Source organism: Perna viridis, chromosome 14, assembly GCF_037379345.1.
Source record: "Perna viridis isolate PV_CMFRI_1.1 ecotype Kerala chromosome 14, ASM3737934v1, whole genome shotgun sequence".
NCBI classification, from domain to species: Eukaryota; Metazoa; Mollusca; class Bivalvia; order Mytilida; family Mytilidae; genus Perna; species Perna viridis.
The window spans coordinates 22202026-22217495 of NC_142458.1; the positions used below are offsets into that span (position 1 = coordinate 22202026).

Here is a 15470-nt window from a genome sequence, read left to right on the forward strand (position 1 = left end):
TCTTCAATATCAGACATGTTATTACTTGAGTAACATATCAAATACTAGAAAGAATGGTACTTACTCTTGCAATTCAAGTTAACGGTTTGGATTACATTAATTAATAATAAAAACTCTTAACAAAATGTTTTAATCTCTAGCCATCTGTTTCATATAATATATGGTGTAACTAATTACCATCATCTGTTGTTTGCTTTAATAGTTCAGGTTTTATTTATTTTGTGATAAAGAAAACGAAAACATTCGAAAAAGATTTAATTTTTTTTTCGACACAACGTTGTTTCCTCCTATACATTTGGACTTTGAACTCCACTGTCGACCTTGAACCAGAACACCCCTGCCTGGTTAACATTAGTCTTTCGCTTGATATCCTTCGACATATAAGTTGAAGAACCAGGCAGATCATATCTAAAATTCGTAGGAAGGACCCTAAACCCCATCTGAAATACATATACAATAATATGAGACGGGTATTACTTCGTCATTCAAATTGCATTGAGCGTTGTCTTCGAACTTTTGGTATGTCAAGTATTTTAGCACTACTCAACTACATTGGCTGTAGTCTTTTTGTAAAGAGAAATGTTGAATATTACCGTTTAGTAATTTAACAGTAACCCTCTTGCTGCTGGACTCAAATTGGTCCCAAAGTGGTTAAGATGTCATATACGTCAACTTCGTTTCTATGAAAACTATGAGGAATTAGTGCTCTTTACATACCAAGCAGTGCATTTTTAAAACTATACAAAACGGAAAAAAAGGTTAAACTTGGTAGATAGGACAAAATGCATGCAAAAATTTGCGTTGAGAAACGTGGGATAAAGTTGATAAATATGTTAGTTTAAGCTGGAAGATGGCTCTTTTTATATTCGTCCCATTAAAAAAGTGGTTTGTTTTTCGTTTGCTTAAAAAAACTTAACATACTTGAACTTAATCTAAATAGCTTATTGACTGTTTATTTATAGGTCAAATGAATAGTATTCTATTGTCTTTAAATATTATTGATGACTATAAATCTAATCTTCAATATTAAAAACCTGCCGAGAATAGTTACAGCTACAACAGGTCCATCTATTCTGTTGACATAGAATACACACCTTTACACCAACTGCATCTGTTCTCTTATACGTGTTTCTGATAAATGTTTTAGATCCATCAGTGATAATAGTCCCTTGAAATGTTTGAATACCCTAAAAAGAAATATTGTAAACTTGCGTGGACATTATCACTATTGCAGTATTTTTGCAGCTAAAAGGGTGTGTTATTTTCATAGTATGACTCTCATATAGCTTACCAATTGGTTTCAAATGAAATAATTATACAGTATGGTAATATACAGAATATGTAAATTACACATAAATGTGTAGCTTTGTTGACAGTTTCTTTCCAAAGAATTGCTAATGAAAGTTGCCACTATTTGACAAAAAACACTTTAATGGTTGCGTCTTCGTGAGAACAAGGCAACAGGATAAAAATTCAGCCATGCACGTAAAAAACACTAACCTGACAATAAGTGGAAGCATCCAATACTTTTTGTTTGTTTTTCTTTAGTTTTTTTTGTTGTTTGTTTGTTTTTTTTTTTCTTTTTTTTTTCAACAATTTTATTCGTTATAAGGTAAAGGAAAATTTGATTATATGTTAGGTTTTCATTGTTTTCTTACCGTAAAACCAACACCAACATAAGGAACACCAACAAATTCTATGTTGAACATCCAAGTACCGGTAAAACTTAGATTGAAAAAGTTTTCCACGTCTTCAGATAATTCAATCAAATCACAGGCATCTTCGTAGAAAGTGTAGGACACAACGCCGCCTTTCAATGGATCCGTTTCTTTTTGAAAAATGTTATACCATGCTCCATTTGTCAGTATTAAATAACCATGGGATGATATCTATGTTAAAAAGCAAATTCTGGGTTTGTGTTACACACTTTATTTTAGCCATGATACAAGTCATAATCAATTAAAGCAAAGAGTATAAACTAAAATAATACAATATCAAACCATTTCATCCTATGTGCCCTAATGAAGAGAATTACCATCTTCAAACCAACGAGTGATCTTCTTACGAATTTACTTCAGATTCAGATATCGGTACAAATGCCTATGAAATAAGTTCATATGCCCACATCCTTTTTATCGACGGTTTTGTAGTTACTAAATACTGTTAAGTCTTAGATACGTGTATCAGCTGGAATTCAATGAGTTTAGTTTTAGTTCCATTACAGGTCAATCTTTAAGGAATCTTACTTCGATAGGTTTTACTAATTATACCGTCTCAACTCGCAAAATTAGTATATATAATGATAAAGATGTCCTTCCGTCTTTCCGTCCGTCCGTAAGTCTGGATCTCCTCCCGTTAAGCAGAAAGAGACCCACTTATGGCTCCGTTTGGCCTCCTATACCACTGAATTGAATTGAATATTGAATATATTTCATATAAGATTTTGATCTGAGATTTTCAGGTCTCACACCAGCAAACATTAATGAAACTTTCACAGAATCTGAATTATGTATATTCATCGTGCACACTGTGATAAGATTGTGATCAAAATTAATTTTGGTGGTCAAAAAGTACATGTTATTAAATGGGGGAATGAAGGTATCTATTTAGTGAGGTTTTTTTTTCAAGTTTAATCAAAACTATTTGCGAATGTTTAGTAAAATTTTGTTTGTGTAGTAAAAGTGTATATTCTTACAACTTCAATTGTTAATCACGTACCTCCCTGATACCAACTGATTCGTTGGGAAAAGGAAATGATGAATTAAAGGGACTGCTAACAATTCTTCCTTGAACTAGAAAAAAAACAAAGGCGTGAATTAAAAGAAACATACTGTTACGTTTTCGACGCGATACAGTTTGTTTTACTTAAAACTAATTCATGTTCGTGTCACAATATTTGAAAAATAACCCGTCCTTTCCGGACCAGAAAACACCGAAATTAAGTCTTAACCAGACACGTTGTAACTGCTATTAATATAGTTTGAATATATTTTGAACGATGGCTAAAAATATGAATAAAAATGGTAAGGAAAGCTTCACATAATAGCTACTTTCACACATTTTTCCAAATTCAAAGAAAAAGGGTTTTTTGATGATTTTAGTTACATAATGAAGTTTTTGTTCAAGTTTTAAAAAAATATTGATTTACGATTTCAAATCAAATTATTAATGCGTTACAACTTTTCACATCTACTACTACGACATGAAGAAATAAAAAGACTGAATGTTTCTGAATATCTGATCGCAATTTTTAATATACATACTATATCCTATTGATGTATAAATAAAAAGAAAATGTGACAAGAGTTGTGTTCACCAATTAAACGCACACTTGTTGTCATGTATCCAATTATTCATAAACATTCAAAAACAAAATGTTTTGGTTACACGGTTTAGATTTGAAATAAAAAAGAACATTTTTTTTACATAAAATAAATGCTTTCAGTTATAAAAGTGATAAAATCTCTAAATTTGCTTTTGGTGCAGTTTATTGTTTTCACTATAAACCCAAGCACAGCACTTGTTGACATTGAAATCATGTGAGTTTTTCTTCTACCAGTGACAACATAATGACAGGCACACGCATGATTTACCTTAATCGGAGGTAGAGAGTCAACTAACGACATAATATAATACTACATCACAGCAATTATTCTTAACTTAAATGCAGAGTGATAATTATGTTTACAGGGCATCCCACAATCTTTACATTCAGTTGACTCCCCTACACAATCCTGGCCTCCATTGAATGATGATGGATTTGTACACTTCTAGATCTTGTCATCGATCCGATACTACAGTTTGAAGTAACGAAACAGTCTGACCAATCTCCAAACGGCGTCCATCTTCCGTCAATTATTGCTTCATTTTGCAAAAGATAGAGTTAGCAATATATAAAATTTTATTTTCTTTAACCTTTACTTTTACCTGAGTTTTTCATTTAATAGTGTGTCCTATTATTTATATAATGTATTAGTACATTATTCACTTTTACCAGCTATTGAACCTTCTCTTGTTTTGTATATAAAAGAAAGCAACGTGCATATCCAAAAAAAATTGCAAAATGTACCAAAATATAAACATAATGCAGTTACCCGGTTTCAATCATTATCTTATAAATACCATAAAAATAAAATAGGCCTCATTCAATACAAAATATAAAATTGTGCTTTGTATTAAAAAAAAATCCCTGTAATCATTTAACCTGGAAAAGACTTGTATATAGTGATATGATGTTTAAGGATTGGATCCGTGCAAAGCATTAAAGGGTGATTAATCGTTAATTTCACAATTTCTTTAGCATGATTAAAACAGCTTACTTGTATTAAATATACCCTTTTAAAATTTTCTGCATCCATCTTGTTACCCTATAAACGATTATATAATGATATAATGATATGATGGTATCCTTTTGACCGACGACAAAGTGGAATAGTCTATATTTCAATTAAATTTAAGAAGATGTCCATGGAAGACCTAGGCAATGGCAGGCATGTGCCAAAGTTTGTTTTAACATAATGGCATACATACCAGATCACAAATTCGTTTTATTCTAAGAATTTAATGTTTGGGGCCAGCTGCAGTTTGCCCTGTGGTGTTAGTATTCCTCGTCATTCATATAAGACCAATGGGTGGTCTTAGGCTGATATTTCATCCCGGTGTGGTTATTGTCTCTTTGAAATATTCATCATATCTATTCACGTTATATAATTTGTATTTCATTGAAGAGGCAATTATTAGTGAAATCATGAAATGATAACATAGAAAGCACAGGAAACTTTCAAGTAGAAGGAAATAACTCTTTGATTGTTCTATTTTAGTTCGGGACTTTGAACATACATTGTGAGTCATCCACTTACGGTCAATAAAATAAATCCCTGTCTTTCTGATTTCATAATGATTTTAAAATGCCATAGGATAATACAAATTTGTAGGGAGAAAATTATCTATGTGCTACTCTTATCTAATTAAAGGCTTAGCCTACATGGATAGTCTCTTTACTTTTAATATATTCTTTATCCAGCTTTCACTGGAATGTCCTTGACGTTGGATTTCCATCTGAAATATATCTGCGCAAAAAGATATGATGTTCACATGTCTTCATAAGCATGGCTGTTTGGTGGATATTTACTTGAGAGTAATTCTTTGTACGAAACAGGCGATGGGTTAAATATTGTCAGGATCAACCCACCATTTTGACCGTCATTTCACTATTTATACCATCCAAACTATGCAAAAAGATACCTTTCTTGTAAATTGATGTATAATTCCTTTGTAATATACTGTAAAGGAACATGTAAGGAGCAGGTAACTCTGTTTTTATTATATGTCATTCGATTGAAAACATGCTTTTAAGAGATCAAATAAAGGCAGTTTAATGCACCATGTCGTGGATACATTTACTCTTATTCAGTCCACTAACTGAAAACATATATATAGATATAGTGTCCTCTTTATGATTACTTACCTGCAGTAGTTGTAGTTTTACATCGTGGTGGTCGGCGATACAAATAGCGATATAATCTAGTATCATAAACATCGAAAGATATCAATAAGATAAATAATGCTAGTAGAATATGCATCTTTTGACTTTTGAACCTTCGAAAGAAAAATATTTAAATTTAATCATAAGTAAAGAGTAATCAGGGGAACCATGATTTTAGCGGAAATGAATAAAGACAATCCCATCACATAGACTAGACAGGCAGAACAGACGCCCACACAACGGAAACATGGAATTCCCAAAATAACACGTATAAAGAAACAAAAGTAAATGAGCAACTCGGACTCGACTAAAAGCTGGGAGCATGGAAGAGGTATATCGGTAGAGTTGGTGTCATCTGCTTCAAGAGGTAGAGGAAAGAGAAAAGGAAGACTATGACAAGGTGAATAAATTGGTTCTCATAGTGCAAATAGATAAAACGTAACGATCCAAGAGTTCAGGATGATGACAACTTTGGAAGTGATTGCCTTATTGTTATAAATCTCGCGCAGTACAAACATTCTTCATGGTTATGCCAAGCACTGGCATAAATATACGCAGGTGCTGAAGAGATGTTGTCACAGATGAAAAAAAGTTGAAAATACGGAATGAAGAGTCATCGCGTTTGTCGTATTTTTTGGTCAATAGTTTTTTTATTCCCATCGATCTCTATGTGTAGTTCAAGATATAAGGCTGACTGCACAGTGTCTGTTGTATCCTTTTTCTCAAGTTCTGTCGTGTAGATGATATGTATAAAATCCCCAAAACTATGATTGTTGAACGATGATATGTCATCTATACTGCGGAAACTGAGATAAACCGTGTATAATGTTTTTGACGCGGAATTTTAACTGAGTATGGGGAATAAAGTATAAAATATTTAGGTCTTAATGCTATTGATTCTGATAATTATTTTAAAGTGAAAATTTCCAAAAGATCTTTCCATGGATATATTTTTAAGTCTGAATTTTAACTGAGTAAGGGGAATAGAAGTATAAAGGGTTGACAAATCATAGGTATTGATGTTATTGTATTCCTATAAAATCTTGCATTTAGGGTTTCCAAAAAAAAAAATTGTTTGAATATCACAGGATCCAAATTTAATAAATACCACTACGTAAGAAAAAAGCGTCGTGAGCAGACTGGAGACCTTCTTTGACAGCTTTTAGTATAGAAGTTAAACGTTTTGAAGGAGGTTTGGGTATTCTTTTGATTTTAGGAATCCAGGACCTTGACGATAGATCACAATCATCGTCTGTACAAAAATATTATCAAGACTTATCAAGCCGTTCAGGTATATGCGATGGAATGAAGCAACTATATACTTTTCATAATATACGATAAGAAATATAAGTTCTGGGGAGATTTTGACAGCATTTCTTGGTTTGTTCGCTTTACTGATCACAATTGACCTCGAACATTTAAACACATTCTGATCAGAACTGACAGAAGATAAAAAAAACTACTTTTTAACGGGAATTCATTTAATTTTTGTTGATATTTGCAATGATTAAGAAATGAAATGGAAATTTTGGAGTACTTTTGAATATAATGTTTTTTGTTATATTTTTTATGCATATGCTTCTTCTGTACTATACTAAATTCACTAAGAATGCACGGAAATAATGCGGTATAACATACGTAACATCTGAACAATAACAGTCCCGTTTTATACATTTCATTTTCATTCTAAACATTTTATTCACTGTCTATAAAGAATTTTTGACCTACACTTAGAAATCGATGGTAAAGGAAAACTATTCACCAAACTTTACGACAAACGTGATGACTTCATTCTTAATTGTCAATTTCTCTTTCGTCTGTGGCAACCTCCCTTTACCACCTGCGTATGGAGTGCTCGTATTACAACTCATACGTTATGCCAGGGCTTGCAGAAACTATGCAGACTTTTTGTATCGCGCTAGAACTCTAATAAATAGGCTTCTAGAGCAGGATTATGTTGCTACAAGATTGAAGTCATCACTACAGAAGTTTTATGGTCGTTATCATGAACTCGTGGACGTCATGGTGTATCCATCTGCACCATGAAAACTGATTTATTCAACGGGTCATGGTTTTCCTTTCCTCGTTTGTCTACCCCGGACTTTTTATGAGCAACTCGGCGGGTGTTTCTAGAAAAGCAGAGGATGCTTACCCTACCGATGCACCTGGTCCTTGCTCCAAGTTTTTTCTGGAGTCTGAGTTGCTTATTTGCTTTTGTTACTTTGTATGTATGATTTTGGTTACTTTATGTTCTTTGTTGTGAATGTCTGTTTTCCATGTCTGATCTGTGTTCTTTGATTACATTCTTTTAATTACCGATATAAACTTGGCTCTCTTGATTATTCTTACATTTCCAAATGTACATAATTTGCACTGGCTCATTTTCATACAATTTTATTTATATAAGTGTCAGAATATTATCAATAAGTTGTTGCAAAATAAACGTTTGCAAGTTCCAGATGATCAACACATCTGTTAAAAAATACCTTATCTCACTTGTCAGTACAAGTATTTTAAAAAAATGATTGCAAAGGTACTTAAATACAACTATTTTAAAATGACCATGTTGTTGAGTACATTAACAGTCTTTATAAAAATCAGACAGGAGGTGATTCATGCATGTCAAAAACCAATCGAATTCAGTTCTATCTCTTGTTTAGAAAACGTTATAGATCACATAACCAGTCTTAGTTTTTCATTTGGGGTTGCGCTTTTGAGATAAAATTGCACATAAAATTAGGAGTTTGCAAGAGTATTAAATTGGTATGATTTGGTTGATTTTAGTGATAGGCTAAAGTGAAGTTTTCTCATAAGTTCAGATCTGAATACAGAAAGGATTTCTAGGATTAGACCAAAAAAAACATCATCTGACCCTTGTATTTTTCTACACCATGAATCACCATATCAGAGGCAGTGTCTGAATTTTATGGACTGGTAATCAAATAGCCATCTGTCGTTAGAAATCAATATTGTGTGCATTTTAAACCTTTAAGCACATTAACCTGAAATTTCAACCGTTATCCAAATTTACCGTCTAGTATTTAAAGTGATTATTGTTGTTACTTTGTGATCGATAGTCATTCCCCGTTCCTCAAATTAATGCAAAATAACAAAACCTTTATATTATTTTATATAAATAAGTATAAAAATATCAACCAAACACCATAAAGTCCGGAGCATAAACTTGCAGAACAAATCATCGATGCTATTTTCAAGAAAAATAGTACTTCAAATCTCAAAATTATGTTTCGTTCTGGATGAGCAATTACAACATAGCTGACTTAAACTGACGAATTACTATATTTTGACCTGCATTAGTTGCCGGCTTCTCTATACAAAATATTTTAGAACGCATATAAAGATTATAAACACGTGTATCTATAATACCATCAACGTCAATAATGATTGTGCATATTAAGTTTGAAGACTTCATAAATAATATATATGTATCTTTGGTTAAATGTGTGCGCGTGCGCATGTAATAATAAACATACTTTTAGGTGTTTTTTAACGAAAAAAATACATACCTGATCGACAACGTCACATCGTTAATCGTTTTAGTATTCAGTATATACAATTTTTGTATACATAATTGCATTTTGAATTATGGTATTATTTCGAATTTTTTGAAAAAGCACAACAATGCATACACATTTTGGAAATACATAAAGACAACAACTTAGCATTCACTCTGCTCCAAATCAACCTATTCATGAGATTCCCTTTGTTACCTATCAAATCTCATAAGAATAGATGATCTTTAGTCGCTCCTAAAATTACTACAGAATCACAACACAATTTCACCATAGCTATCTTATCTAAAGATGATACTATATTAATACAATTCCATAGACGAATAAAATGCGCCCCCTGTGCCAATCATAATGCTCGAAAATATTAACAACCGACACCACTATAAACTGTAGTTCATGAACGTAAAGAATGACATACATACCGTTTTGCAAAAAAAAAGTTTAAGAACAATTCGAATTACTCAGTTACGATTTAGACAGGCACAACAAGCCAATCAAATCACAAAATTAGTATCGTTCCTGGTGACGTATTGCAATGCTTACATAGCTCATTCAAATTAAATAACTAACTAATTTAAGACTTATATTTGATTTCAACTGCTCTGTAAAAAAAACATGTGAGAACACTAAAATAAAGATTATATATACCAAATACATATATCTTTGATCAATATGAATGCGTGCACATGTCACCTTAAGAGTAAACTGTTTTTTTTTTCTCGTTTTAACAATAATCTTTTATATCAAAATAGAAAGTAAACGAAATAAACTATTTTTGCAACATGTTTAATGAAATCTTTTTGTTACATAAAAAGAACCAACGTAAACAATACATTTGGAAAAACAAAAAAAAGTGTATTTTTAACAACGTATTTACCTCTACCACTATTTTATAGCGTAGGGCAGAATTAATAACAACAAATGTTTTTAACTTGAATAATAACAATTCGGTAGGAAAGCACGTTAACTTGATCCGTTCTCATTACAGTATTACACTGCAGATAATTGACTTTGTGAGCTGGTTTAAAATTGCAAGATAGTAAGTATTAAAAGACAGTTTTATAACAGTAAGTATATAATGCAGTATAAAATGACATGTTCTTAATAACTAAAATCAAATACACATTGAACTTAGTGAAATAAATATTTGTATATGAAACGAACAACGTATCAAATTAAATTGAAAATAACAGTTAAAATGTTAAAGAATTCAGAAAAGTAAAATTTAAACTGATAATGTAAACATTTGACAAGAAACATGCGATGGGGATTCTATCCAGAGTGGGGAATTCTTAATTGGGAATGGGAGGTAGGGATAATGGGGGTGGGGAATTATTGATGGAATATAGTGTAGGTGGGAAGTTTATACCATTAAAGAGCTGCATGTATTGAACATGCTTACCGTCCGGTCATTTACTTTTTCGTTCCTATTTTTTTCTGCTACTATTTATCATAGCTGTGTATTTTTTCATAGACGTTGAAAATATGTATGTTATATGGTGAGATTTGACGTGTGACTTCAGCGACGTCAACTTTTTTCTGTTGATTTTGTTTCATTATTTGAACTTTTGGTTTCAGAAATAGGGAGCATCGGGTATTCTGTGAGCTATTCTTACAGTTTTTAAGTAGTGTTAGTTACATGTATATATTTTACTGAAAATTACAAGAATATATTCATTGCACAACCCCTGGTCCGGGCACCACTTCATTCATAGTTTGGAAGGATTTCATAAGTTGGGTTGTGCAACTGTAATTTGATTTCGTCTTTGCATATAGTATAAATATTCTTCAAGAAATTAAAAGAATTTTTTTTCAAATGTTTTTATCCACCAGTAGTTCAACAACATTGTTTAATGTTTCATTTTTCTGATAAAACAAAAATGAATGACGCATTACTCTATACCCTTTAGATAAATTATCCCGAATGTGACATTCGCTATAAATTTACTCCTAAACTGCGTAAACTTAAATATATATAACAACTGATGTAAGAAGTAAATTACAAAAAGATGAGAGCAATGTGCATTGCACCTCAATGAAGATTGATATTTAACGAATCGGGTTTACTATTAACCACACAGTTAATGTTTCTACAACTGCTGTTTCAGCCACGTCAGACATTCTTATTATATTTCCAATGGTATCGTTGTCAATTTCAAAGCTTTAATCTGGTAAACTTTTTTCTGGACTTGTGTATATGCCTACATATTGTTAATTTATTTCCTTTATTTTAAGGTTGTTAACAATTAGATTCAAAAGTTCTCTTAAATCACTATTCAGGACTTTACTTTTCCGTTATGACAAGTTGGACTTATTTTCTATTTGTCGTGATTGTATATGATTGAAGCCAAAAGTTCATTATTATATGATTGACGTTCTACCCAATACACATCCAACCAAACACGCGGATTATCATGACTTGAGTTATGCTAAATAATTTTCCAAGTTATCAGTCTTATCTGCTTGGTCCAGGCGGTTGTTCCTGTCCCGTTTTTTTGGTATTTTTTTCTGTTTTTTTTTCTTTTGTTTTGTTTTGTTTTGTATATTTTGTTTTGTTTTGATATTAAGCTCAACAATCACAATTTGGTATTTTCAAATGATTCTTCTTTTCTTCTGGATTCGACTTTTACATTGTTAATGCACCTTTAAGTCTACAGACATAACAAATCCTCTGCACTATTTTGAACTTTTACATTTTCCACCTATCATTCATTTTATCATTTGCTCCTTGATTTTGGAATTTATTTATTTATACAATGTGTATTTTTATCTAAATTTAGAACATCTAATGTTTCTCATTGCCTCATAACTCATAGCTACTCTTAATTGCTTAAATGTTAATTTTAAAAATTTTAAAGTTCCTAAAGTGATACAAAAACAAATCTGTATGTACTTTTCTTTTACGCAAATTTCGTTTGTATGAGTTATTTTACAACGTTATATTTCAAAACTGGTTAGAATAGGAGGTATATTGTGTTTATGTTTAAATAAAAAGACTAAAAATAAGATTTTCTTGTAGAACATATAAAATTTCCAAACAATTACAAAGAATATTATTTACACTTTATCAGATATACCAAACCCATTTGAGATTAAAAACTGCCTTTTGAATGCTTCTTAGGAAGACCTGTAGTTAAGTATAAACCAAACGGAAAAAATGTTAACATGTCCAAGGATCGTTTTGTATTCTATATGATATTACGCCACTGACACATGAAAAAAAGGATGAAATATCAAAGTTCTCCGCAGATACATGTACCTCATTCAATGCGATTTTCGAACGTAAACGAGAATTAATTGCTAGAAATTATAATGTACTTGTGTAATAACAACGTGAAAGAAGTTCAAATCAAATCTGTATAAATGATCCAGCTTGTTGTAGAGAGTTCTATTACATTTATATTATTGTGGTCATAAAATTTAAATATATAAAAACATGCGATCTTGAGAACATTTTGGCATGATCTCAACGTCTTAAAATATTTAAAGATAACATATAGGGGGTGTAGAAGTATGATTTCATTCAATATACGGATGACAATGATTGTCAAGTTACCATATGAAAAATAACCATTTGAACTTCTAAAAAAACATTTATGGTAGTAATAAGAAGTGCAGAATAAAGAGTTTACCAGGAAACAAATACAAGTTATTGTTTTGTTTTTGTATTTGTTCGTTTTAGTTTTTATTTTCAATTTACCATTTCCCGTGAAATGTAAACAAAATATGTGAAGTGTTTAATCGCTGGTTAATTAAAAAATTCAGGAATATGAATTCATAATAGACTAGGTACAATTTAGGAACATAACAATATCAATTAAAATTTTGTACATCTTTTTCTTTCAAATAATGGAAAGATAAGGCTATTGTTTCTATTACGGATTTTTGCAATGACTTTATAATTCATTTTTGATATCAGAAAAATCTTTCGAAATGTTGACTGAGGGTTTACAATCGTTCAAACAAATCGTTAAAACTTGGTATAAAATAGGGAGAACATACAGGTTATCGTTTTTTTTTTTTCTATTTATTACTTTATTTTTTAAATGATGATTTTTTTTTCATTTTGCGTATCATATGGTACTAAAAAGGAAATTTCCACAAAATGTTGAAGCAAATCATTTTGCATTTTGTTTAACCATCGTCGCCACCACATTGAAATATTAAGGAAATGTTTAGGTTAACCATTGAACTTACACAGAAAACAAAAGATCGAAAGAAATTTTAATTCACTTGCGCAATAAGTACGTCAAAGGAGTGTATGTCAAATTTGAAATTACCCTGCCTTATTTCATAGAGTCATACTGTAAACATTTAAAGTTTTGTGGTTTCTAATTTTTTCGGATTCTGTCAAATGAACATATTTGGGGATGCAAATTTACGTGGTTGCAAAAATTATTATATGATTAGCATTAAATAGTGTTAAAAATTAATATCGTTTTATAGTAAGTTTTAGTATAACTCAGTATGATTTCAAATAGACCAGGGATTTTACTGTATCGAAGGTGGATCACTCATAGCACATGTGTCAAGTTCGCCAAGAAAATTAACCATATTACAAACAAATCAAGCAGTTAGTTTTCTTTATTTGAACTTATCTTGTGCTTTCTAGTAATTTATTTTATTCAGAGTTAACGTTCAAAAATGCTTAGGTTATCACCAACAAAAACTAACAAAACAAAACAAAGCTAAAAAAATAAAAACAAGCAAACAAATCAAAAAAGTATTTCATTCAATCATTAAATTCTAATGTGGTCTACATTATTTTAACCGTGTCAGTCATTTACAAAACAAAATTTTTAAAACACATGAGTTTGTGATCTCTACTGACTTTAGGAAAAGTACTGGCATGTGAATGATTGTAAAAATATAACTGTCGAAAGTTTCTATTTTATCATTTAACAAAGCCGTCTTTACCAAACGCTACGATACTGATACTTCCTTGATCTATCAAGGGGCATAGGGGTCGATTCGATTGTTTTCTTCAATGTTCCTCCATTAATACAAAATAACAAAAATTGTCTTATTCTACTTAAATAAGTATGATACTCTATCCAAACAGTTTCCATGGATCTATAGTAAAACCGTATACTCTCGTGGTGAAATCATTATTTGCTCACAGAATAATAAACTCATGACTATGAACTTGACAATAGCATATATGTACATAACAAAATGGATATGGTGAATATGTTAACAAGACAACAACCCCATCGGGAAGAAAAAGATCATCTCAAAGCCACCCGTTGGTCTGCAACGAATGACGAGGAAATTCTCACGTTGTTTTGTCAAAAAAGTTTTAAAGATGAGAATGAAAATAAAAAGACATTTATAAGCAAAACAAGCTCTTTCAACAAAAAATAGTATTCAGGAAAATCAATCGCGACAAAGATGATTATAATATTAAAAATACAAAATATGTGTTGTAAATTTCGATATACTGTACACGTACTTCAACATATAATCTCTCAGCAGCAGGTCTATAATCAAATGTATAGGAAATACTATAATTCAAATTTTAGCTGTATACAAATAGAACTAAAAACTAAAACTATATATATAGTAAATGTCGATATGCTGCAAATGTGTTTCAAATTGAAGAATGTGATAGATAAACTTACATTTGATGTTATCTTTTCTCTCCAGATATTTGTGAATACCACACGAAGATTTGAATGCCATATGTAAATGATCAATTGTATGCGTGCGCATAAAACCATTAACTTTAAAGGGTTTCTTTATAGTAAATAACGATCATGCAAAACCAGTAGAGATCAGACAAAAACACATGTAACATGTTTTAAGAAATCGCTTTGTACTATAAACTTTGTATAACGAACGCCTCAAATATATTAAAATTGTTTTTCAAGAATATTCAGGAAGTATTTATGTTAATCACCTCTTGTCAACCAATGAAGTTCAGAAAGTATGCACGAAATAATCGTAGGAAATGTTAGTTTATTTGTATAAAAGGAAACACCGTGAAATGCATATTAAATCTTAAAACCTGATCCTGCCTGTTGTAGAAGATCATATTCATTATTCATTTCAATATTCATATTCAGTTATCATTTTGTCAATAAATGGTCACTATAAAACATTTTTAATTTTTAACGACTTTTTCCGAAAACCATCATTTAACAATAGGAAGGACAATTTAGCCACACTAAAGCGTTGTCCTTATATGTCCAAAAACAACGATGACGGATATCACTAACTTTCCTTTATAAAGTACGTAGGGGTCCACTGGTCCTTGCCCGTTCCTCAGATTGATACAAAATATTTTTTTTATTTCATTGTACTACAATAAGTATGATATTCAATACATATTGTTCCCAATAATATACAGTAAAACTGTATTCTCTGTTTACCGAAATAAGTTTTAAATCAGCTTACAGCAATACGCAACTTAGACCATGAACTTGAAAATGGCGTACATATAGTTTTGGGAA

At 31.0% G+C, this 15470-nt stretch overlaps 1 protein-coding gene across 3 annotated transcripts; it reads right to left on the bottom strand.

Annotated features, from left to right (window-relative positions):
- Positions 1-238: 238 nt before the first annotated feature.
- LOC148598646 (alpha-tectorin-like) lies at positions 239-14826 on the bottom strand. Of its 3 annotated transcripts, XM_088562062.1 has the most exons (6): positions 14640-14826; positions 3689-3861; positions 2719-2792; positions 1659-1889; positions 1095-1187; positions 239-440 (listed from the first exon to the last, which is right to left on the bottom strand). In XM_088562062.1, the coding sequence occupies exons 2-6, from the start codon at positions 3693-3695 to the stop codon at positions 288-290; spliced, it is 558 nt and encodes a 185-aa protein (XP_088418188.1). In that variant the 5' UTR covers positions 3696-3861; positions 14640-14826; the 3' UTR covers positions 239-287. The 3 variants fall into 3 exon arrangements, with proteins under 3 accessions (XP_088418188.1, XP_088418186.1, XP_088418187.1); XM_088562060.1 differs by lacking the exon at positions 3689-3861; XM_088562061.1 differs by lacking the exon at positions 14640-14826 and having other exon boundaries at positions 3689-4034.
- Between the last annotated feature and the right edge of the window lie 644 nt (positions 14827-15470).

Excerpts from the sequence above, each read along its gene's own strand:
- LOC148598646 (XM_088562060.1), bottom strand. The coding sequence starts at position 14,730 with ATGCGCACGCATACAATTGATCATTTACATATGGCATTCAAATCTTCG. Across the intron at positions 2,793-14,639 it reads GAGAAAAGATAACATCAAAT|TTCAAGGAAGAATTGTTAGC; the intron begins GTAAGTTTATCT and ends TTTTTTTTCTAG. Across the intron at positions 1,188-1,658 it reads ATGTTGGTGTTGGTTTTACG|GGTATTCAAACATTTCAAGG; the intron begins GTAAGAAAACAA and ends ATTTCTTTTTAG.